Below are 24085 nucleotides of genomic sequence, written 5' to 3'. Positions count from 1 at the left end.
CATTTTGTCATTGCAACCAATAGTAATAAAAATGATATTTGGAGATTAAATACTATGGATGTAAAACATAACAATGTTTGAAACGGATGTATGTTATAGGGTATAGAGTCCAATGGTTAAAAGCATGGGGTTTGGAGTAAGAGAACCCTGGATTCATTAGCTATGTATTTTCTTAAGCCTCTATTTCTTCATAAATAAAATGAAGTATAAGAGAGCCAGCTTAATGCCTGGTAATGCAGTAAGTACTGAACTAAATGCAGCTCTCAGCATCATAACCAATCCTACTAAGATCAGGCACTGCCGTTTGGGAAACTAACAGTCACGTTAGAAAAACCTAGAACTGGTAGCACATAGCTGGAGAAACTGAAATGCATTCTCCACTTAATTTTTACTCATAATCCCTGATTTTCATTGCATATGAAAAGTGTAAAACACTTGTATGAGTTTTAGGATTGAACTCTTGTAGTTTTCATACCCAAAATATTTTATTAGAGCTATAGTTTCTAAGAGCCACGTATATTGCCTCTTCCTTCCTATTTCTAAAGTAATCTCCTAATCTCACCCATATGACTGGGAAGAATGTTTTTTGTTTATTTGACATAATATTGAGAGATGTCACAAATAAATAATACCAATACCAAAAGAAAACATCCATGAATCACTTGCAGGGCTTTTAAGGACCCAGAGTGGTATATAGATCACATTTTGAAAACCATTGCTACAAACATGTTGACCTAGAGGATAGTTTCATGTTATTTTGCTTATATTATTTTATAAGCAAAACTATTAAGTCTGGTAATAAAAAATGAGATAACTTCTTAGATGGTCTCTAAACAACTTTCTTATTTTTCTTTTTAAATAAGGGTAGTATTTTATCCACAGAGCAAAGAAGTATCAATATTAGAAGACCTCAGGGGAAAAAAAGATCAAAAAAAAATACTTTTAGGTAATTCTAACAACCAGAAACTTGGACATAAGTATAAAATTCTTCGCTTATTTTTACAGGTGTCCCCTGGAATTTCACATTTAATGTAAAGTTTTACCCACCTGACCCAGCACAGTTAACAGAAGATATAACAAGGTAAATAATGTATTAAGTTAAATATGTAATAAGTAATTTCATTATCATAAGGTCCAGGGAGTTCTTCATTCAGAATTAAAGAAAAATGATGAATTATTAAACCTAAGATAAAAAATTTCTAGTTACTTCAAGGCAGGCTTACAAATAAGTGAGGCAAAAAACCTCAAATATCTGTGACTTACCTGGAGGAAATTGGCAGGGAATTAACCTTGCTTATCAAGGATATTATGCCATGCTGTTGACAGGGACTCTATAAACCATGCCATCCTCCAAAGAATAGGACACAAATAGAGTGGCAGAATAGGGCTCTGCTGTTTTTTTGTTTTAAATACTCTTCTCTCGTGATGTTCTTTTTTAAGGGATCAAAAAAACTAAAGTCTCAGTGTTCTTATTTTTTCTTCCTATTCCTCTTTTAAATTGTAGGATTAGATACATGAATTGGATCTTTCTCAGTAATTTTTGGGCCTGCTTAATTTATGAAATAAATCTTGTACTCTTTAAAAACAGCTAACTGATTCCTTTTAAGAAAGTGTCCTTTATTGGATTCTATGTAAATATTAGCAAAAAAGGAAAATGGAAGAACAATATCTAATAAAAAGTACTACAGTAAATATTTCTATTCATAGCATCTTATGTAGAGCCTTATATATACATAGTAGGTATTTGGCAGTGTTTGTTCAATCAAATTGTTGTTGAGAAACTACTTTCTAATTCTGATTTTGCTGTCAACCGTCTGATTTCAGACACATATACTCTCCCAAATAAGAGAATAACCTAAGACTCCTAAAAAGTCTGGTTGTTAAGTATCTATACCATTAAAAAAGTTATCTAGTTATTCTTAGTACATTCTTGAAGTTGAGATGCCATATCTCTGTCTGAAAAAGTTATCTTGGTTATTTCTGTTTCACAAGTAATACTTTCTCTTAGAGTTGCTGCTTACTCATCTTTCTTTGTTAAGGTTTATTATATATACAAATAACAAATCCCTAAAATTCTGTACTAACTACCTATGTTTTAGAGGAGTTGAAGACTCTTAATAATTTGATTGGAGAAGGCAATGGCAACCCACTCCAGTACTCTTGCCTAGAAAATCCCATGGACGGAAGAGCCTGGTAGGCTGCAGTCCATGAGGTCGCTAAGAGTCAGACACGACTAAGCGACTTCACTTTCACTTTCCACTTTCATGCATTGGAGAAGGAAATGGCAACCCACTCCAGTGTTCTTGCCTGGAGAATCCCATGGACGGAGAAGCCTGGTGGGCTGCAGTCCATGGGGTCGCACAGAGTCGGACACGACTGAAGCGACGCAGCAAATGATTTGATTGGCATTGTTCTGACTTTTAAAAAACATGTATGTAGTGACTAATCATAGACAGCAAAAATGATTGCTGATGCATATGTTATTCAATATCTTATTATAGTCAAAGCCGAGATATGATTCTAATTAATCATGGCCCTGACCTCCTTAGCCCTTGTTCTGACTGAGTTAACCAATTCAGACTTTTACCAAACAGGAAAACTGGAAGGTATGATTAAATTGAAAGAACCCAGTTTGGGCTATCTGACACTGAAACAGTACAATGAACAACCATATACCTTCTGCTTAGATTGAACAGTTTGTTAATATTAACTCATCTTTACTTAGTTGCTCTTTTTCTTCCTCCCTCCCTCCCTGTCTTTCCCATTTTCTTCCTTTCTCTCTCTATATATTTTGTTATTGTTTCTGTCACTGACACAGTAACGTCTTTTCTCTTTTGGCTATAGGTATTACCTATGTCTTCAGCTTCGGCAGGACATAGTTTCAGGACGTCTGCCCTGTTCCTTCGCAACCTTAGCGTTACTAGGTTCTTACACTATCCAGTCTGAGCTGGGAGACTATGACCCAGAACTCCATGGTGCAGATTATGTTAGTGATTTTAAACTGGCCCCAAATCAGACCAAGGAACTTGAAGAGAAGGTCATGGAACTGCATAAGTCGTACAGGTAAATATGTTTCCAGAGTTTGAGCTATCTTCACTTTGACAGTAAGTTTAAATCCTTGACCTGGGATGATTTTAGTGTTCGTCTCAGTGGGAACTGGTGACAGAGAAAGAGTCAGCTTGAGCTCAGTCCCCTCCCAGTTCTTTGGGATTCTAGGCCTTCTGAACCTAAGTTTTTGGAGTAATGGTGCTGCACTGTTGGATGAAAACTAAATGAGGTAATATATGTAAAGCACTAAGCACAGTGGCTGGCACATAGCAGGTGCTCAATAAATGGAAGCTATTATTACTATTGCCTTTTACCTTTTCTTTTTTAGATTTAAATGTATTATACTGTATTAGATGACCTTGAGATCTTTAGAGCAGAGGTTCTTAACTTGGGGTCTTTGTGCAAGAATAGACTTAAGAGGCCTCATAAAACCCCTGAAGATATTTTAAAATTCTTTCTTGAATTCACTAATTTTTTTTTTCTTGAAAATAATTGGTAATGTGAGAGATATAACACAGTGGTCAAGAACAAGAGCTTTAGTCAGACTGAGCTGGGTTGAATTTTTGTTCTGCTTGGTCCTAGCCTTGTGACCTCAGGTAATTCACTTAATCTCTCTGAACCTCAGATTCCTTATATGTCTGATAGAGATCATTACCTCAGAGGAAATAGGGTGATCCATAGGGTTAGAAAATGTCATAGGTGTAAAAACTTAATACAACGTCTTACACACAGTAAAAATTTAATAAACATTAGCTAATATTAATGTCCCAGAAAAAAAGTGTTTCTTTCTACAATATATCCCATTGTTATATGAGTGACTTCTCCGAGCTAAATTTTACCAGCTGCCTAAGGCATATCAAGGAGAATGTCTGATCCTGGCCTTGAGTTGGCACCTTGAATTATGTTAGCATGAATTAGGCTAGGATGCCCTTGAAGGTCACACTGCTGAGAAATCCCGAATGGTCATACAGTAGTCTATCTAGCTGTTGAACCATCTTATTTTCCTTAGAGTGGTTTCAATAGGATTGCATGGATTAAGATGCTTCAGATAAAAGAGTGTTAACTCAAGGTCCCCCAGTTCTAGTTGCCTTATTCCCGCTGTAGGTTCCAGTCCCTCAGTCATGAGAACCATAATAAGAACTTTAAAGTCTTTCATCTATGTAACAGTAGTCTTATAACAATTACCCCACTCTAATGAGATCATGCTGTTTCTACAGATAATTGCCAAGGTTAGTTTTTCAAGTTTGGGTATATACATTACAATACTTTGATATCTAAGAGCACTAATGAATCACTGTCAACTAGTTGATGATTCTAACTTAAAGGATGTTGTATTGTCCTTAAATATGTGTTTGGTGATGGCAGTTTAGTCACTACATTGTATCCAGCTCTTGTGACCCCCATGGACTATAGCCCACCAGGTTCCTCTGTCAATGAGATTTCCCAGGCAAGAATACTGCAGTGGGTAGCCATTCCCTTCTCCAGGAGATCTTCTCAACCTTGGGACTGAACCTATGTCTTCTGCACTGTAGGTGGATTCTTTACTGCTGAGCCACCAGGGAAGTGCAAAATATGTGTTTAAGAAACTTATTAATATTCTGATTATAATTCTAGAAATTTATATATATATGTAAAATATGTAATTATGCACACAAATACATGTATGCAAAAGTAAGTGGTAGAAGAAGCAATTAAAATTATTTGTTAGAATGTCAGGATTGTAGGGAAGTGTTCTTTTTATCTAATAATTTAAAAATAATTTTTATTAGTAGTATAATCTTTGAGCAATCAATAAAATGGTAAAAGAAAATATTTTACTGCTGCTGTGGAGCACAACAGCAGAAAATAGTGGTGTTAGATTATGATTGATGCCTTACTTCTGTCTCTGATGATTTTGACATATATTTGATCATAATGGAATTTCAGGTTTGGGAGGACTTTGCAGTCTAAATTTCATGCAATGCTTATTCTCCTTTATGCATTGTTAACATAGTCATCATCATATCATAAGCAGCTAATTATTATGTGTGTGTTATTATGTGCCAGATACCATGCTAAGCACTTTATGTATAGTATCATATTCAGTCTTTATAACCACTGTTTGAATTAAGCCATGTGTGCTCAGTCACTTCAGTCATGTCTGATTCTTTGTGACCCTATGGCCTGTAGCCTGCCATGCTCCTCTGTCCATGGAATTTTCCAGACAAGAATGGGTTGCCATTTCCTACTCCAGGGGATATTCCTGACCAGGGATTGAACCTGTGTCTCCTGTGTTGGCAGGTAGATTCTTTACTGCTGCACCACCTGGGAAGCCCTTTGTTGAAATGGTGGAGCACAAATCAAGGCAGTTGGCACCAAACTGTACTACTGGTCATTGTATGCTTCACTAGGGTGCACTTTTATTTTTTAACTTGCAGTTGAAAGGTGAAATATTTTAAAATCTGCCTGTTCACTTAAAAATTTTCATGATGAAGTAGTAAAAAGTATTGATTATTTTAAATCTTAAATACATTCTGTTTAATATTCTGTGTGATTTAACAGGAAGTACCCAGAAAGCACTTGTGCTACATACTGAGGTACAACAGTTATCTTGAGGAAAAACACTTGTATAATCGTTTTACATTCTCAGCTGAATTCGTCACTTTTTTTTAGTGCAACACCTTTTTCGTTTGAAAAAAAATAACTATGATTAATGATTATGATTATTCAGACTTGGTTGTTTGGCATACATTTTCTCAAAAAAAAAGAAATGAGCCAGTCCTTTAAGGGTTGGTAAACAACTGACTGTTTGTTGCTAATGATAAAATTCAAGCTTTTAAGAGAAAATTAGAATTTTGTAAAACTTATATTTGCCATCATGGTCTTGACAGGCTCCAACTACTTAAAAGACTTTTCTGATGGAGTTGGTGATGACTTTAATGAATGTGATTATCTTCTTTTAATACTGTACAATGATATGTGTCAGCATTTGGAGGACTTGGATTATTCAGTCAGCCAATATTTTTCAGATATGAAATGCATGATGTTACAAAATCATGCATAACAATAAAAAGTCCATTCAAAAGGCAAGATAGGCCAATGGATTTTAATATAACAGGTTACAGAAGTTCACCATTATGTCTTCAGATTTCACATTGGAAACCCCCTTAGAAAATTGCCATTGTTGAGTTTTAGTGTAGTAAGTATCAAAGAAGATTTTTAATCATCAATTCTTCATTTTCCAACTACATATCTGTATGAGCTCAGGTTTCTTCATATACTACAACCAAATTCAACTATTGCAATAGATTGAATTCAGAAGTAGTTAGACAGGAGAATCCAGCTGTCTTCTAAGTCACACATTAAAAAAAATTTTATAAATATGGAAAACAATGCCGCTGCTTAACAACAGTTTGGGAAAATGTTGTTATTTTAAAAAAAGTTGTTAAAATATGAGTTTTTTATTGTTATTCTTTAAAGATTTAATCAGTTTCAAATTTTATTAGTTTTACCTTCCATTATAGTAAATATTGATAGAAATAACCCACATTTAATAAAAGCTCTTTAGAGTCCTCAGTAATTATTGAGAGGGAAGGGATCCTGAGGTCAAAATTTTGAGAACCACTGAGCTAGGCACTAAGGCAAAAGCCTGGGCTCAGGAGTCAGCCTGTCTTACTTTGAATTCAGTCTCCATTCCTTATTAGCTTTATGATTCTTAGTAAGTTACTTAAGGGCTTCCCAGGCTTCCCTGGTGGTTTAGATGGTAACGAATCTGCCTGAAATGCAGGAGACCCAGGTTCAGTCCTTGAGTTGGGAAGATCCCCTGGAGGAGGGCATGGCAACCCACTCCCAGTGCTCTTGCCTGGAGAATCCCCTGGACAGAGGAGCCTGGCGGGCTAGAGTCTACAGGATCGAAAAGAGCTGGACACAACTGCAGCAACCGTAGCACACATGCATGCTAGTTACCTAAGCTCTCCAAGTTTCCATTTTTCCATCTGAAACAAAAGGATGATACTGTGAATTTTGTGATTATTTAATCAGAAATTCATGTAAAGTGCTTTGCACAATGATTAGTATATAATAAAATTTCCAATATTTGTTAGGAAAATAATAATTCTTATTCCATTTTGCCAGTAATGAGTGTGAGTCTGGGTTTAGAGAACTGCTTTTGGGAACTGACTTTAAATCCAAATAGGTGAAACGATCTCAGAGGACAGATGGATGGATATGTTCCAGTTGATGTTCTGTGAGGTGTATGGGTAGAAATTGAGCAGTGATGTATCTCCATGATCAGAAAATTTAGAGGTCTGTCATCTTGGAATTTACTTGCTCCTTTTTGGAAAGATTGGCAGTCCTTACAAACAGAAAGCCAAATGGGAATTTTAATTATGTCCCGACAATGTGACATTTTAACCAGTCCAAAGAGACTTCTGCTTAGGCAGAAGCATTTACTATGTGTTGATCCCATTCCTCAGATAAAGAGAAGACAGTCTACATACATGGAATCCTTAGTAGTGGCTCTTTGTTTGCCGAGACAGAAACTGTGAAGCTATAATTCACATTAAACGTACACTAGCAAATCAAGGCTTAAAATTAATTGTCCTACATTTATGGGGACTAGGAAGATAATGTAAAGTTGTCACTTGTCCCCTACGTAATTATTTGAAACCACAGTCTTTAATCTGGAGATGCAACAATGTTATTAAAAGGCTGTCACATCCCCCACCAGATGAAAACTGTTGACTTGCAAGCATGTGGACCCCAAATTGGTTGAAATCCAGAAGATGGGTGATGCTTGAAACTTTGCCTTTATGCCAACCAACCTGAGAATTGTACACGAGCTGATCATGCAAACTGTACCCCCTCCCTCACGATGCCTTAAAAACCCTTGTCTCCTAACGAGCAACTTGGAGATGATTTTAGGACATTAGTCCACCATCTTCCTAGGTTGCTGGCTTCCTGAATAAAGCAGCTTTTCCCATTTTAAAAAAAAAGGAAAAAAAGCTGTCATTTAACACTGGAACTCACTGAGTGGCTCTGTATCCTGACTCAGTTTGCTCAAAATAAATACAGGGAAACTTTGTTATAACTTCTCTTTTTAATGAGCGAAAATTAACCTGTGCCAAACTCTCCAGTTAGGTACTTCTTGTAAGCTGCAATAATTTCAAATAGTAAATTATTAAGTGGTACTGAATTAATTCAAAACAGTACTCCTAATAGTTTAGAGCTGTCTAATCTCTTTCCAGCTAGTTTGTTACTATTTTCAAGAGTCTTGGAAAATATAGGAAAAAACACAATCTTTAAAACATTAAGTCAAAAATAATTAAGTTTAATTTGTGGTTTAATTGTAAAATATGATTGCATTGACATGCACAGGTATCTGTGGTTGGTGGGATTATGGGAAACTTTCTTCTGTTTTTTTTTTTTTTTTTTATGCTCTTAAAGATATTTTCCAAATTTTATACAATGAATGTATGATTTTTATAATCAGAAAAAGCTTCCTGAATCAATTGTGTTCTACAGCCATTAGGTGGGATAGAGCAAGATAGTCATCCATGCTGGGAGGCAGTCTGGTTGGGGATACTGGGGCCTAAGCAGGGTGAGGAGAGTGTTTGTTGTGGGGGGCCAGCCTTGCAGGAGAAGTCAGAGCTCAAATAGGATGAAAAGGGAGTCATGGGTGGGCACGTGGTTGTGGTTATCAGACGCAGAAGAGAGTGAGAAGGGCGTCCATGTAAGGGTAAGGCCTGCAGAGGACATCCGTATGGAGTGGTACCTGATACTGGTGTTGAATCCTGAGCAGGGTGAAGATGTCTATGGAAGGGGTAGCCTAACCCCAGGGGTCAGAATCTGAGTGAGGACACGTGTGGGAAGCAGCCTAGCATGGGGAATTCAGAGTCTAAGCCAGTGAAGAGGGCATCCATGTCGGGGAGGAGTCAGTGGCAGGAGGTAGAGATTGGTTCTGTATGGGGGAGCAGGGCGGGGTTGATCAAATTAGTGTAGTAAGGATAATGGGAGTCAAGTTTCTGACTGTCAGTAAAGGGAGGTAGAAATTACAGTGAGAAGGAAACTAAAATGACTCCTATGGTATTGCGTTAAAACTGCAGGTTTCAGCAATAACTGTTTCTGATGCATAGATGGATGGATAGATAGATAGAGATGTAAATAAGTACACATACACGCTCCAGCTACATCCAAAGATTAAAAAAAAAATCATTTCTGATACTAGTCTCAGGAAGTAGGTATTATTACAGTTCTTACTTTATAGGAGATTGATGTCATACTCTTAAGTGCAGGAGCCAGCTCTAATGATGTGACTTGGGTCCTGGCTAAAGCCTGCTGCCTTAAACTAAGACTTATAACTTGCCCATGAGCATGTAATCCCTTGAGCCCTATTTCTTTATCAGCAGAATGAAAGTGTTGGACTCTATAATCTAGCTCCATTCCAGCTTCAAATTCTAAACTTCAAGCTATCAATAATACTAACAACAACAACAAAATGCCCCAAATCTGGAAAGTGGGAGTAACCTTAACTAGAAACGTGTATAATTAAAGTGAGAGAAAAAACTGTAAAACTTTCCTGAGACGTTCTTAATGAGTTGAACATGCAAAATTGCTTGTTCAAGTGCTTATTTCCCCGTTCTTTTTGTGTGTATGTTCAATTTAAGTCATTAATAGCATTCAGGTGTGATATTTTTGTGCTTGCAGAAGTTTTTATTCAGGGATGCTGAGTCATTAACAAGTATGCAGTTTCTTTCCAGATTTTTTTTTTTAATTGGGGAGGGGGTTTGTTATTCCAAGGAACCCTTTGTTCTTCTTTTCTTTTTTGGCGGCACCAGGCAGCATGTGGGATCTTAGGTCCCCAGCCGGGAATTAAACTCACACCCCCTGCACTGGAAGCATGGTGTCTTAACCACTGAACCACCGGGAAGTCCTCCTTTGTTCTTTTTAATGAGGATAAAGACAGATGGTTTTGAAAGAGACTTTCTCTTGTTAAATGAATAGGTCACCGCTGCTTTTTCATAGCTTGAGGCAGGCAGTCTTTTGGGAAACAGGCATTTACGGTGGTTTTTCTTCAGGGGTGTGGCTGCATTATTGTTACTATGAAGTTCTATTTGATTGGTCCTGAATTGTGCAGCACTAAGAGTAATATCTTTTTCTTTAAAGCTCAACCTAGCTCATGAGCTCTTTTCAAAAGAGAAGAAAGTTATAAAGAAGAAGGAAAGACTGTCATAGTGAGTGTTTAGACTATGAGGCTGATTGTTTTCAAACAAATTTGATTCATTATATGCTTTGTAATGAAGACATCTTAATAACAGAGAGAGCAGCCCTTTTATCTACATGCTTCTATTAACCAATTTATTTTGTTTAGATCAGTGGGCAGGACACCATCTGTTGCCAGAAATTTTCTTTTCATCAAGCCTGCCCCCATTAAGAATCCCCAGTTAAGCAACTTCAGCTGCCCTCCTGTTTAATTTCCATAATAACTCAATTCAGGGATATGGAGAGAAAAGGGCAGCTAAGAGGATATTGTAAACTGTATCATGCCCTCAGAGGATTTAATTTGGTCACCTCCTTGGCAAGATAAATTAGTGGGAGGAGTTTATGTGTGTTGAAGAAAAGGGCTAAGGAGAGAGAGGAACAGAACTAATGGTGGATGAGGCAGTTTTAAAGAATTTTAGTAGGATTAAAAAAAAACTTTTCTTCTAATAGCTTTTTGGTAACTTTTTATTTCTCCAAGAGCTCTTTTTCTAAGGCATATTTCAATTATTTAGACACAGGTAGGGATGAGTCCTTTTCCATATATAATATTCTATTTTTAGGAACATGAAATACATCTACATATCTATTGGTATGTATACATTTATATGTTTATGCAAAGTAAAAGTGATATACAAATGCTATTATTATAAACATTGACACTGTGACACTGAAAGCTTTTTTTTTTCTTCTATCAAAGGTCCATGACTCCAGCTCAGGCTGACCTGGAATTTCTTGAGAATGCCAAAAAGTTGTCTATGTATGGTGTTGACCTTCATAAAGCAAAGGTAATGGTAACTTATTAATATGCATGTATCAGACCTGTGTCATATAGTACCTCATACCAACCTTTACCTAGGGTATTATGAAACATTCAGAGGAGATAGTAATTCTTGTTAGAATGTTGTCTGTCCATTGAATCAGTCAAGGGTATTAAGTATATGAGTTGAGTTGCCTGTTTGCAATTCCACCAGCAGAACGAGGTTTCACACCTAAGCAACTGTAAAGATCAAAAGATACAGTGCCAAGAGCAGAAGAAATGGTAACTTCCTAAAATGCAGATACATTTGCAAATGCAGAGTGACAGCGAGGCTTGTTTCATAGCCAGTTACCTACCTCAGAATCACCTGGGGTATTTGTTAAGTATACCGATTCCTGAGCTCCTCCCAGATATTCTGATTGACTGTGGAGGAGAGGCTTAGTCTCCAGATTTAATGAATATCCCTTCATGCTTGAATCTGAGAATCACTTAGCATTGTCTAGGAACTTGTTTGAAATGCTCATCTCAGTTCCCATCCCAGAGTTACTGAATCAGAAACTCTGGGGGTAGGGCCCAGCTCTCTGTTTTAACAAGCTCTCCAGGTGATTCTGATGCACACAGGAGGAACACAGATGGCTCACTTGAGAACCACTGGTAACTGGAAACTTGAGCTTTCATCCCCATTCAACCCAAGACAGTCTAACACAGTGAATAATGCCAGGATGTCGCTTGACTTCTCTCACCTTCAGCTACTGAAGTGGCTGGGGAGGTTGAGGAGTTTGTGAGGGAAAAGACTCAAGGGATGATCGGAGGTTCATTCAGTGAAATTTAACTAGGATATACGATGAATCAAACCCATGTCCAGTGAGAAACAGGCAAAAGAATAGGGATACTTAACCCACAGAAGGGAAAGTTTAGGGAAGATATAATAGCAGTCTTTCTGGGTTTAGTGTGTGAAGCAGAGGTTTTACTGTGCCTCTAAGATGTAGCACTGGAGCAGGTAAACTGGGAGCTGCAGGGAGATACTGTTTGACTCAGTTGGGCAGTTTGTCTAACAGAGCTATTTCAAAGGTGGGATGGGCTACCTCAGAAGGGACAGAGTTCTTTGGAGATATTCCAGGTTAGGCAGAATAATCACTTGGTAGCAATTTAGAAAAGGACCTTCAAACATTTTGTGGTAATTGGACTAAAGTGACCTTTCAGGCTTCTCCCAACTTGAATATCTGTATCTGAAGTTTCTTCCTTATTTGGATTTCTAATAACCCTAATAAGATTCCTATGTATGTTAGTGAGTTTTCTTGATGTTGCTCTGGATTGTTTGGGGCTGGGTATTGTAACTTCTGTGACTCTCAGAAGTAGATGGTAGGAAGATCAGGTCAGGTCCAGAACTGAACTGGTGAGGTTTTGCTTCTCAATTTCTGCTGGAGGCTTGTGTGAATTCAGTAGGTATCAGGAATGCATGAGCAATCAGGCAGCATATTCCTTTGCCAAATGCTGTAAAGCAAATTATTTCTTCAAAACATCTAGTTAAAAGAGGGATGTAATTGTACCCACAGGCTTTAAGAACTTAAGGGGGCATCTTCTGGGAAATTGTGTTATGTAGTCATTGAGTTGAAGCTGAATATTATTTCTTTTTCTCTCTGTTGTGCTTGTACATAGCACATGTAGACACTAATATGTTTCTCTGTACTCATTTTGGGGAAAGGAGTCATTTAGAAGCATGTAACGTTGGGTTTTTATTACTTATCTAAATAAATAGTCAGCTGTAGAGATGAACTCAGGTGAAATTTATTTTCCTTGAATCAATTGTGATTGATAATACGGGCAGGTGACAAACTCAATGTAAACACTTACCAAGCATATTGTCAATAACAGGATTTGGGGTGATACAGAAATGAGTTAGATATAGTTTCCACCCTCAAGGACTGAATTTTAATTTTTTTTCTAGTTGTTTTCCTCATTATAAAGGTGCTGCTGCTGCTAAGTCGCTTCAGTCGTGTCCGACTCTGTGCGACCCCATAGACGGCAGCCCACTAGGCTTCCCCGTCCCTGGGATTCTCCAGGCAGGAACACTGGAGTGGGTTGCCATTTCCTTCTCCAAAGCATCAAAGTGAAAAGTGAAAGTGAAGTCGCTCAGTCGTGCCCGACTCTAGCGACCCTATGGACTGCAGCCTAACAGGCTCCTCCGTCCATGGGATTTTCCAGCAAAAGTACTGGAGTGGGGTGCCATTGCCTTCTCCGTTATAAAGGTGACATATATATATAAGTAATACATTTACATGTATGTATGTATATATTGGGGTTTCCCATGTGGTGCTAGTGGTAAAGAGCCCACCTGCCAATGCAGAAGACATAAGAGACATGGTTCGATCCCTGGGTTGGGAAGATCCCTTGGAGCAGGAAATGGCAACCCACTTCAGTATTCTTGCCAGGAGAATCCTTTGACAGAGGACCTTGGCAGCCTACAGTCAATAAGGTCACAGAGAGTTGGACACAACTGAAGTAACTTAGCACACACACAGCACACACATATGTATTATGCACACATAATTGTATGTGCCTAGAAAATAGGATAATTCAGGAAATTTTCAAAGTAGTACTGGTTACAGTTAAAGAGTATGGAAGGATGAGGGTAGATTTTTAAAATTTTACACATTTCTGTATTATTTGAATTTTTTACATACATGTGTTAGTTTTTTGACATTTGAATGCTTTTTAAAAGACAATACATGTCTATTGTAATTAAAGTATAGAAAACTAAAATAAAAAAATTTCTCGTAATTGTACCACCTAAAGAATGGCATTATTACCATTTTGGTGTACACATCTTTCTTCTATGAAAATCTTTTATATTCTTGGAATCAAATTATATATGCAATTTTGTCCTGCTTTATTTCACTTAATGTTAACAACATAGTTATTTTCCCATTTATCTTCCAAAGTCTAATCTAACTATTTTAACAGCTACATCATATTTCACTGTATGGATGGACAAAATTTAAGCCTAATGCTTGGATATTTAGGTTATATACAGTTTTTCACTCTTAAAACATTCTGAACATTATCATGTATAAAGCTTTTTCTGTGATTTGAATTATTTCCTTAGAGCAGATTATAGAAATAGTATTAAGGAGTGTCATTTGGAATTTTAAAGATAGTTATGATAGGTAATAATGATGATTTTTTTAAAACGCGGTATAGTAACAACATTTTGACGTAGACCAAGTAATTCCATGGGTTACAGTTGTTAGGGTAACTATTTTGGGTTGTTGATAGCTTCAGATTGTCTAATAAGAGTCAGCTATGTTGAGCATTTGGCTCAAGACTGACATTCTAACTCTTTTTTCCTCAGGACTTGGAGGGCGTGGATATCATCCTAGGTGTCTGCTCTAGTGGCCTTCTGGTTTACAAAGAAAAGCTGAGAATTAACCGCTTTCCTTGGCCCAAAGTGCTGAAGATTTCTTACAAACGTAGCAGCTTTTTCATTAAGATTCGGCCTGGAGAGGTACAGAGCTCATGATTCCCTTTCCTCCTGAATCAAACACAGATCATGTCTAAAACAGCTCTTCACGCCTGTTTCCCTCTCTACAGCCAACTGTTTAGGCGCTGGTATTTTGTTTCCTAAAGTAATCAGTCCCATGATGCTTCTTCCTTCCTTTACTGTTGTTGGTTTTCTGGACAGTTCTCTTCATGTAAGCAAATACACCAAGGCCAGCAGTGAAATTTGGATTAATAAACTTGTTCCTTGTTTGCTTCAGGTAAAAACTTGATGGAAAATATTTTTAAATTAAATAGCATGAGATATTTAACCTGTGAGTTTAAATTACTTTCATTTTGCACCACAAATCCCTTATCTATATAAATAAATTTATTTGTATGTGTAGTTTCTGGTAGTGACTGGAAATGTGTTCCAGGGTCAAGTTCTAGATTTGTAGTAGACTTGGATGTTCAACTTTGTACCAGATAACTCAGTTGTTAGTCAATTTTCAGGATATACCATTGCTGGCTAAGTCTAACTTTTATATTAAAGCCCTGTCATGGTATAGCAGAAACTTGTTCACGTAGGAATTAAATTTTTAAAAAAAGTTCCAACACTTATTCTGCCACCTACTAAGTAAAAGACCCTTGACAGATCTCAGGCATTCTTTATCACTCAAGGGGGATAGTACCTTCTTCTGTCAAGGTTGATTTGAAGATCAAATGAGATGACAGCTGTAAAAGCTCTCAGCAGAAAAGCACCCTACTAATGTAAAGAAGCTTTTCTGTGTGTATATCACCATCTACTGGTGAAAAATGACTCGTCGTTTCAGCATGGAAATACTGAATGTGCAGCCTTAAAATTTCGGATAAGGGTTATCGCTGAAGCATTTGTTTAGGACTGTAATAATTTACCTGTGCCTAGTTAAAGAGTTCCAAATACAAGAGTCATTCAGTCAACAAATGTTTTTTGACAGCTTTCTTTGTGTCAGACACTATTTTAGGGGCTAGGAACAGTGAATAGAAGAGTCTCTCCCTCTGCAGGCTTCCTTTTTTATGTTGGAAGGCAGAAAAGAAAACACACCATATATATATATATATATATATATACACTTCCCATCTGTTTCTTTAAATGTTAACTATATAATATATACTAAAAAACAGAAAGTCCTCTGTTTTTTTAAATGTTAACTATATAATATATACTAAAAATGCAAAAGTCTTACTTTAGAAAGCAATAAAGAACAACAGGAGGATTTTGAGAAGTGTAATGTAGTATTATGACTGCAATAGATGATTTAGAAGTAGTGTGGTGTAGGGGAAACCATGAAATTCCGGTTCTGCCAGTTAAGAGGTGTGAGACTGAGCAAGTAACTTCTCTAATCTCAGTTACACATGAAGAAACTCGTGTGTAAAAATATAGATGATACTATCCAATCACAGTGCTATTGGCCATAATAGGCACTAGAAGTTAACTGACATTAACAGAGGCAAGGGGAGCAGGACAGTGTTTCCAGTAGCCCTGCAGGATGTGGTTTGTTTCAGTCAAAGAGGTTATCTAGATAAATTAACAAGCAATCAAAGAAAAAATATTTAGTAATTCAAGAATCTGGTTTGAACCACAATCTTTAGTTTCTATTTCTAAAAATGACTGCATAATAATATTAGTTCATTGGAAGAATCATCTGTTATCCCAGTCCCTGATTATTGAGTAGCCTAGTATCCTAAATGCAGGAAGAACAGTGTCTGGATAATCAAAACATGACTTATTTATGTCTCAGAAAATGTACGGTGTATGTATGCGTGTGTGTTTCTGAACAAAATAAGATGTGTAAATAGTATAGCAAAACCACCCTCAGTGTACAAATTTCTTTTGTTAAGTTGGAAGAAATTTCAAGTGCTGTTTTATGTCCTTAGATTAGTAACATTCTTTCATTTGCAGCCATCTCCTCGTAGCACCGCGTTTCTCTGGTCCTGTTTCAGTAGTTGACTAATACTTTGTGCTCCGTGTTTATCTGTATACTTACAGCAAGAACAGTACGAAAGTACCATCGGATTCAAACTTCCCAGTTACCGAGCAGCTAAGAAATTATGGAAAGTCTGTGTAGAGCATCACACGTTTTTCAGGTATTGTTCTCACTTCAGTATTTTTCAAGATTAAATTATTTATGCGTGTTTCTATTTTAAGCCTGCTGTTGAAATTCCCTTCTTTGTATGGTTGGCAGTCTTTTCTTTAGCTGAGGTGAGATCATCTTAAGCAAGACAAAATGAATCTAGTTTCCCTCCTTTGGGTTGAAAAACACGGCCTCCACACACCCAGAGCATCTTTCTGTGTATGGCAGAAGGAGGAGGGAGTGAGGAATAGGAGCCTGTGTTTAAAAGAGGCTCTGGGATTGCCCTAGGGGGCTAAATCCGGCCCTACCAGGAAGAGGGACTCTGACTGACCTCCATGTGCAATTTTTCTAAGGAGTGCCTAACTACCTGCTGTGGGTCTCTTACTCTAACAAGGTTAAAGATTTGAAGCTGATCCTTATCTTGGTTCTAATCAACCCCAGAAAGGGAGCAGAGAGAACCACCTTTGAAGCCCAATTGTATCAGATAAACAGAAGACAGAAGAAAGCTTCATCTCCTTTACTTTTCCTGAGGCCACATGCTTAGCCCCTCTGTTCATCTGCCAAGCACTTCCTGTGTGCTTACCCTTCATACAGACATTGGGAATAACCTCTAGTAGTGCTGGTCTCAGTCCTAATGGAACTTAAAATCCAGCAGGCAGATCATTACTCACATTGAAAGGAGAGCCAACTAGTTGTTGTCATTTAGCCTTTTTAAGAAAATGAAAATTGCATGTATAGCACAGTGAAGAGAATAATATAATGAGCTCTCCTTGTACCAAACCCCGGCTTCAATAATTATCACCCCAGTGCCAATCTCGTTTCATCTGTATCCCCACCCACTCTTTCCTACTACTTCCCAGATTATTTTGAAGCAAATGCCAGACCTTATGCCATGTCATTCATAAATAAACTTGACTCTTTTTAAATGGTTCTCAAGAGAGAGAACCATGATATCTTTTTCTTCTATTTGTATTTTTTATGTCATACTTCGCACTAAAGAACAGTGTACAGAAAAATAAGTCAGGGAAAATAACATTTCAATTCTCATTTCAAATAAACCATCAGGTTACACGTTACACTAAATTAAAAAATCTTAATTATTGACATTAAGATATTTCTTTATGCTTCCATCATCTACTTTAAAACCAAGAAATAGTTTTAAATGAAGGTGAGGAAGAATAAAAAGAACTTTTTTTCTTTTTTTTTTTAAATTGAATGATAGTTGCTTTACAATGTTCTGTTAGTTTCAGGTGTTCAGCAAAGTGACTCAGTTATATATATATATATTTTCAGGTTCTTTCCCCTTATACTGCTACTGCTACTGCTAAGTCGCTTCAGTCGTGTCCGACTCTGTGCAAGCCCATAGACGGCAGCCCACCAGGCTCCGCCGTCCCTGGGATTCTCTAGGCAAGAACACTTGAGTGGGTTGCCGTTTCCTTCTCCAATGCATGAAGTTGCTCAGTCGTGTCTGACTCCTAGCGACCCCATGGACCGCAGCCTACCAGGCTCCTCCATCCATGAGATTTTCCAGGCAAGAGTACTGGAGTGGAGTGCCATTGCCTTCTCCGCTTTTCCCTTATAATGACTACCAAATACTGAGTATCCTTCCCTGTGCTATATAATAGATCCTTGTTGGTTATCTGTTTAATATAGTAGTGTGTATATGTTGATCCCAAACTCCTAGTTTATCCCCCCACCAAAAAAAAAAAGAGTTATTTTTAATGTTTAATATCTATGGTATAGATTTCAGTTGCATCTGGTGTATTTGCTTGTAGGATAGCATATTTATATCCACTGCATCAAAATAAGAGGATATATTGACATGTAATGCTTCATTGGGCTTCCCTCATGGCTCAGTTGGAGAAGGCAGTAGCACCCTACTCTAGTACTCTTGCCTGGAAAATCCCATGGATGGAGGAGCCTGGTGGGCTGCAGTCCATGGGGTTGCTACGAGTCGGACACGACTGAGTGACTTCACTTTCACTTTTCACTGTCATGCATTGGAGGAGGAAATGGCAACCCACTCCAGAATTCTTGCCTGGAGAATCCCAGGGACATGGGAGCCTGGTCGGCTGCCGTCTGTGGGGTCGCCCAGAGTCGGACACGACTGAAGCGACTTAGCAGCAGCAGCAGCAGCAGCAGATGGCTCAGTGGTAAAAAAATCCACCTGCCAGTGGAGGAGACTCAGGTTCAATCTGTGGGTTGAGAAGATTCCCTGGAAAAGAAAATAGCAACCCACTCCAGTATTCTTGCATAGGAAATCCCATGGACAGAGGAGCCTGGTGGGCTACAATCCATGGGCTTGCAAAAAAGTTGGACATATCTTGTGACTAAACAACAATGCTTCATTACATAAAAGAAAGTGTTTGCTGAATTAAAATAAGCTACCCCAAAGAGGGGCGGGGAGGACTCTCTTTTTGGTAGTATTTGATGTAGCAATGTATGTATACATTTATTCAGCAAACATTCACTGAATGGCCAGATTCAGCCAGGCACTATGCCAGAAGTTAAAACACAAAGATGAATAAGTCAGTCTTTATTCTTTATCCTTAGAGAGCTCACAGTCTCATAGTGGAGACTAGAACATAGATTGTTTCAATTCAGTGGAGTAAATGCCATGACAAAAGAGAGCAGAGAGTACTGTGTAGAAAGAAGATGAGGTTTCTGAGTTGAAAATACACTAAAAAACCTATTAAATAGATTACCAGGCATTGAGTTTGGAGTGCGTTTGACAAAATTATTCTAGGAGTGTAGAACAAGAGCCCTGGGCTTGAATTCTGTGACTACCCTATTTCTTAACAGCTATGTGACCTTAAGCAAGTAGCCTTTTTTGAGGTTCAGTTTCTTTTATATATAAAATGATGAAAATGTTACAGGGGTATAGTGATAATTCTTCAAGAGATGGGAATACCAGACCACCTTACCTGCCTCTTGAGAAATCTGTATGCAGGTCAAGAAGCAGCAGTTAGAACCAGACATGGAACAACAGACTGGTTCCAGATTGGGAAAGGAGTATGTCACGGCTGTTTATTGTCACCCTACTTATATATGAAATGTTGGGCTGGATGAAGCATAAGCTCAAATCAAGATTGCCAGGAGAAATATCAATAACCTCAGATATGTAGATGACACCACCATTATGGCAGAAAGTGAAGAAGAACTAAAGAGCCTCTTGATGAAAGTGAAAGAGGAGAGTGAAAAAGCTGGCTTAAAACTCAAGTTCAAAAAATGAAGACCATGGTATCCGGTCCTATCACTTTATGGCAAATAGATGGGGAAACAATGGAAACAGTGACAGATTTTATTTTCTTGGGCTCCAAGATCATTGCCAATGGTGATTGCAACCTTGAAATTAAAAGACAGTTGCTCCTTGGAAGAAAAGCCACGACCAACCTAGATAGCATGTTAAAAAACAAAGGCATTACTTTGCCGACAAAGGTCTCTCTAGTGAAATCTATGGTTTTTCCAGTAGTCATGTATGGATGTGAGAGCCGGACTATAGAGAAAGCTGAGTGCCGAAGAATTGATGCTTTTGAACTGTGGTGTTGGAGAAGACTCTTGAGAGTCCCTTGGACTGCAAGGAGATCCAACCAGTCAATCCTAAAGGAAATCAGTCCTGTATATTCATTGGAAGGACTGATGCTGAAGCTGAAGCTCCAATACTTTGGCCACCTGATATGAAGAACTGACTCATTGGAAAAGACCCTGATGCTGGGGAAGGTGGAAGGCTAGAGGAGAAGGGGACAACAGAGGATGAGATGGTTGGATGGCATCACTGACTCGATGGACATGAGTTTGAGTAAACTCTGGGAGTTGGTGATAGACAGGGAAGCCTGGCGTGCTGCAGTCCATGGGGTCGCAAAGAGTCGAACGGGACTGAGCGACTGAACTGAAGTGATGAGAGTTATGAAACTTTTTAATTCTTGATTTTGGCTTTAATTTCAGTCTCATTAGAGTAAGATAATGTATATAATATATGATTATTATGTTTTTTTCCCTCCAGACTGACATCTACAGACACCATTCCTAAAAGCAAATTTCTTGCCCTGGGATCCAAATTCCGATACAGTGGCCGAACTCAGGCTCAGACCAGGCAAGCTAGTGCTCTGATTGACAGGCCTGCCCCACACTTTGAGCGCACAGCAAGCAAACGGGCATCCCGAAGCCTTGATGGAGGTTTGTACTGAGAATTAATGATTTCTTGTCATCCTAACTCTTTAGAGAGAGAGAAAGGAAATGTGTTATCGGATGTGATCAGGTGCAAAGAAAGTACGGTTATCTATAAAAGAATCAAAGAAGGTCAGTGGAAAATGAAAAGGATCTTACTAATTGTATACTTTAGTGAAATCACCTTAAGAAAAGGAGAAAAAAGGTTCAGAGAGAGGAGTAACTAGATCAGGGTCCCACTGCCAGGTAGTGGTGGGTTAAATACCACTAGAATTAGAATTCAAAATTCTCTGCCACAGGGAGAAACCGAATGTAAAATACTATACTAACGCCCTCTTGGACATTCTTAAATAGTTATTTTTGAAGTAGAAAAGAAGGAGAGAGTCTGCCTCACTCTAGTGCTGTGGCAATCATTGGAAAAGTTTAGAATATTTGTCATGTGTCAATTATAGACAGAAAAAACAATCATATTATTGGAGTCTCCAAATTTTGTTTAAATACAAGGAGGAGGAAATAAATGTTTCATGATTGTATATACTGACAGAAGACCTGTTTCAGTTTTTCTAAGTTTAGTCTTAAGGATTTTAGAGCATTAACATTAATGAAATGAAGTAATAAGCCATATTCAGTTCTTTTTTTTCTCCCTGGCTGTGCCGCATGGCATGCAGGATCTAAGTTCCCTGACCAGGGATTGAACCCAGGCCCCAGCAGTGAAAGTGCCGAGTCCTAACCACTGAACATCCAGGGAGTTCCCAAGCCATATTCAGTTCTTTATGCCGCTAAAAAGAGGTGGCTAATAAATAAAAGTTCAGAAGGCAGTAACAAAACAGAGTATCGCTGATTGCAGCTCTGTGTTGTCTACTGTAAAAGCAAGGTGCGTGGTACGGTAGTTAAAGGTTCGAGTTACAGAATCAGACCTGGTTCCCAGTCTCGGCCACTACATTTATGATCTATCTTGAATGAGTTACTTCATCTGTTTGAGTTTTCTCATTCATAAAGTGGGTGTGATGAGGCTATAATATTACCTCATTTTCATGAGAACTAAATGAGATGATCTGCTTAGCACAGTGGTTGGCACTTAATAATTGATACTAAAATATTAAGTATCATTAAGATATTGTTAATGTTCTGGCCACAGAATTATTATTTTGTTAATTATTATCCAGAACTATGCTGCTGTATTCTGGTTTGTCGCATTGTGGGAGGATATATCAGAAACGCCTAACTCACTTTAAAGGAATCAGGAACGGGTTAGCCACGCTGGGAAATTATCAAGCAGCAGAACTTCTGTTCCTGTACTGCACGTCAGGTTTCTTTCTTTCTGGTTTTTCTCTACAAGGCAGATTGTAGTCTTTGATTTATTTATTCTTCATGATAGCACTAAGAATTAAGTTCCCTGGTGGCTCAGATGGTAAGGAATCCACCTGCAATGCAGGAGACCCAGGTTCGATCCCCGGGTCAGGAAGATTCTCTGGAGAAGGAAATGGCAACCCACTCCAGTATTCTTGCCTGGAGAATTCCTTGGACAGAGGCGCCTGGTGGGCTATAGTCTATGGAGTCACAAAGAGTTGGAGACAACTGAGTGGATAACACACACACAGAAATTAAGCTCAGAGATTAAATAATTTTTCTCAAGATATGATAGCAGGTAAGTGGATTGGAGTACATGTTGGTTGTTGGATACTTAACTCATTTATTTGTTCAGCAATTTGTTGTACATTTCTGTGTGTCAGGTATTATTCTAGTTACTGGGGATACAGGTGTGAACATGCAAACGTGGCCCTGCTCTCATGGGGCTTATGATTATGGGTAGAAACAGAAGCAGAATAAAACACGTTCAGATAGTGGTGAGCGCTGTAAAGAAAACAGCCAGAGTGATGGGAGGGACAGTGTCTGGGGATGGGGCAGTTGAGAAGCTGCTTCAGGCTGAAGTGTTGTTCAGTCGCTCAGTTGTGTCCAACTCTTTGTGACCCCGTGGACTGCAGCATGCCAGGCTTCCCTGACCTTCACCATCTCCCAGAATTTGCTTAAAACTCATGTCCATCGAGTTGGTGATGCCATCCAACCATCTCATCCTCTGTCGTCCCCTTTTCCTCCTCCCCTCTATCTTTCCCAGCTTCAGGGTCTTTTCTAATAAGTCAGACTGAGTGGTCCAATCTGAATTCAGAAGGTTTCTCTGAGGAGCCTCATCTGAACTGAAACCTGAATTACGAGGTTAAATAAATAAATCTGGGGGAAGAACATTCCTGAAGAGAGAGCAGTGAGTATGAAGCCCTGGAGGTAGGAGTGAGCTTGGCAGGTGTCTAGATCAGTGCCGTCCCATAGAACTTTCTTCTATTTTGTGATGTCTAGTTTGATAGCCAGTAGCCACCTGTGGCCATTATGAACCTGAAATGTGGCTATGAAACTGAGAAACTCATTTTTAACTAAATATAAATAGACACATGTGGCTAGTGCAAAGATCTACTCCACTCCAGGGGTAGAAAAGCAGAATAATGGTGAAGTCTGTTGCTGGATTTGCATGAGAGATGGCAGCAGCTAGGACTTGAATATTGGCATTAAAGATAGTGCGAACTGATCAGGGATATAATTCAGAAGCCAGGTCTGACAGGATTACTGGTAAATTAAGTGTTGGAGATGGTAAGGAAAAGAAAATCAAGGTTTTTCCTAGGCTTGATCATTTAGTACAGTGCGAAAGTCTGAGAGAGGAGCAGAGTTGGACAAGTTAAGTCTAAGGTATGAAGACTCAGTCCTCATGTCTGCCATATTCTTATTTAAAAATAAGAATTTATTTAATTTTTGGTTGCACTTGGTCTTCGTGGCTCTGCGTGGGCTTTCTCTGGTTGTGGTGAGTAGGGGTTACTCTTCATTGCCGTGCACGGCCTTTTCAGGGCAGTAGCTTCTCTCGTTGCTGAGCACAGGCTCTAGTTTCAAAGGCTTCAGTAGTTGTAGCATGCGGGCCTGGTAATTGTGGCCCACGGTTAGTTGCCCCGTGGCATGTGGAATCTTTCTGGACCAGGGATCAAACCCATGTCCCCTGCATTGGCGATTGGATTCTCAACCAGATTCTTCCCTTAACAAGGGAAATCCTGCCATATTCTTATAACGGCATCAGGCATTGCCTTCTTGTCCAATAAATCACCCTACCTCCAGTTTAGTTTTGGAGAGCTATCATTCCCATTATTTTATCCCCATTTTTTAGTGAGAAAACTGTAATTGGAAATTTTAAGCAGCTTATTCAAGATCTCACAGATAGCTTAAACAAAAACCCATGTCTATCCAA

General features: G+C 38.5%; 1 protein-coding gene across 18 annotated transcripts in view; it reads left to right on the top strand.

The window, feature by feature from the left end:
* EPB41 (erythrocyte membrane protein band 4.1) overlaps positions 1–24085 on the top strand; it is a 181637-nt gene that overhangs the window by 99628 nt on the left and 57924 nt on the right. For all 18 annotated transcript variants that reach the window (XM_070775013.1, XM_070775036.1, XM_070774969.1 and 15 more), the window contains 6 exons: positions 1006–1081; positions 2845–3063; positions 10985–11072; positions 14397–14549; positions 16551–16648; positions 20639–20811. In XM_070775013.1, coding sequence (XP_070631114.1) covers positions 1006–1081; positions 2845–3063; positions 10985–11072; positions 14397–14549; positions 16551–16648; positions 20639–20811 — 807 coding nt within the window. The remainder of the gene's footprint in view (positions 1–1005; positions 1082–2844; positions 3064–10984; positions 11073–14396; positions 14550–16550; positions 16649–20638; positions 20812–24085) is intronic.

This window comes from Bos indicus, chromosome 2 (genome assembly GCF_029378745.1).
Source record: "Bos indicus isolate NIAB-ARS_2022 breed Sahiwal x Tharparkar chromosome 2, NIAB-ARS_B.indTharparkar_mat_pri_1.0, whole genome shotgun sequence".
Lineage (NCBI taxonomy): Eukaryota > Metazoa > Chordata > Mammalia > Artiodactyla > Bovidae > Bos > Bos indicus.
Note: the sequence above shows the minus strand (reverse complement) of the source record. Positions and strands in the feature narration are given on the sequence as shown.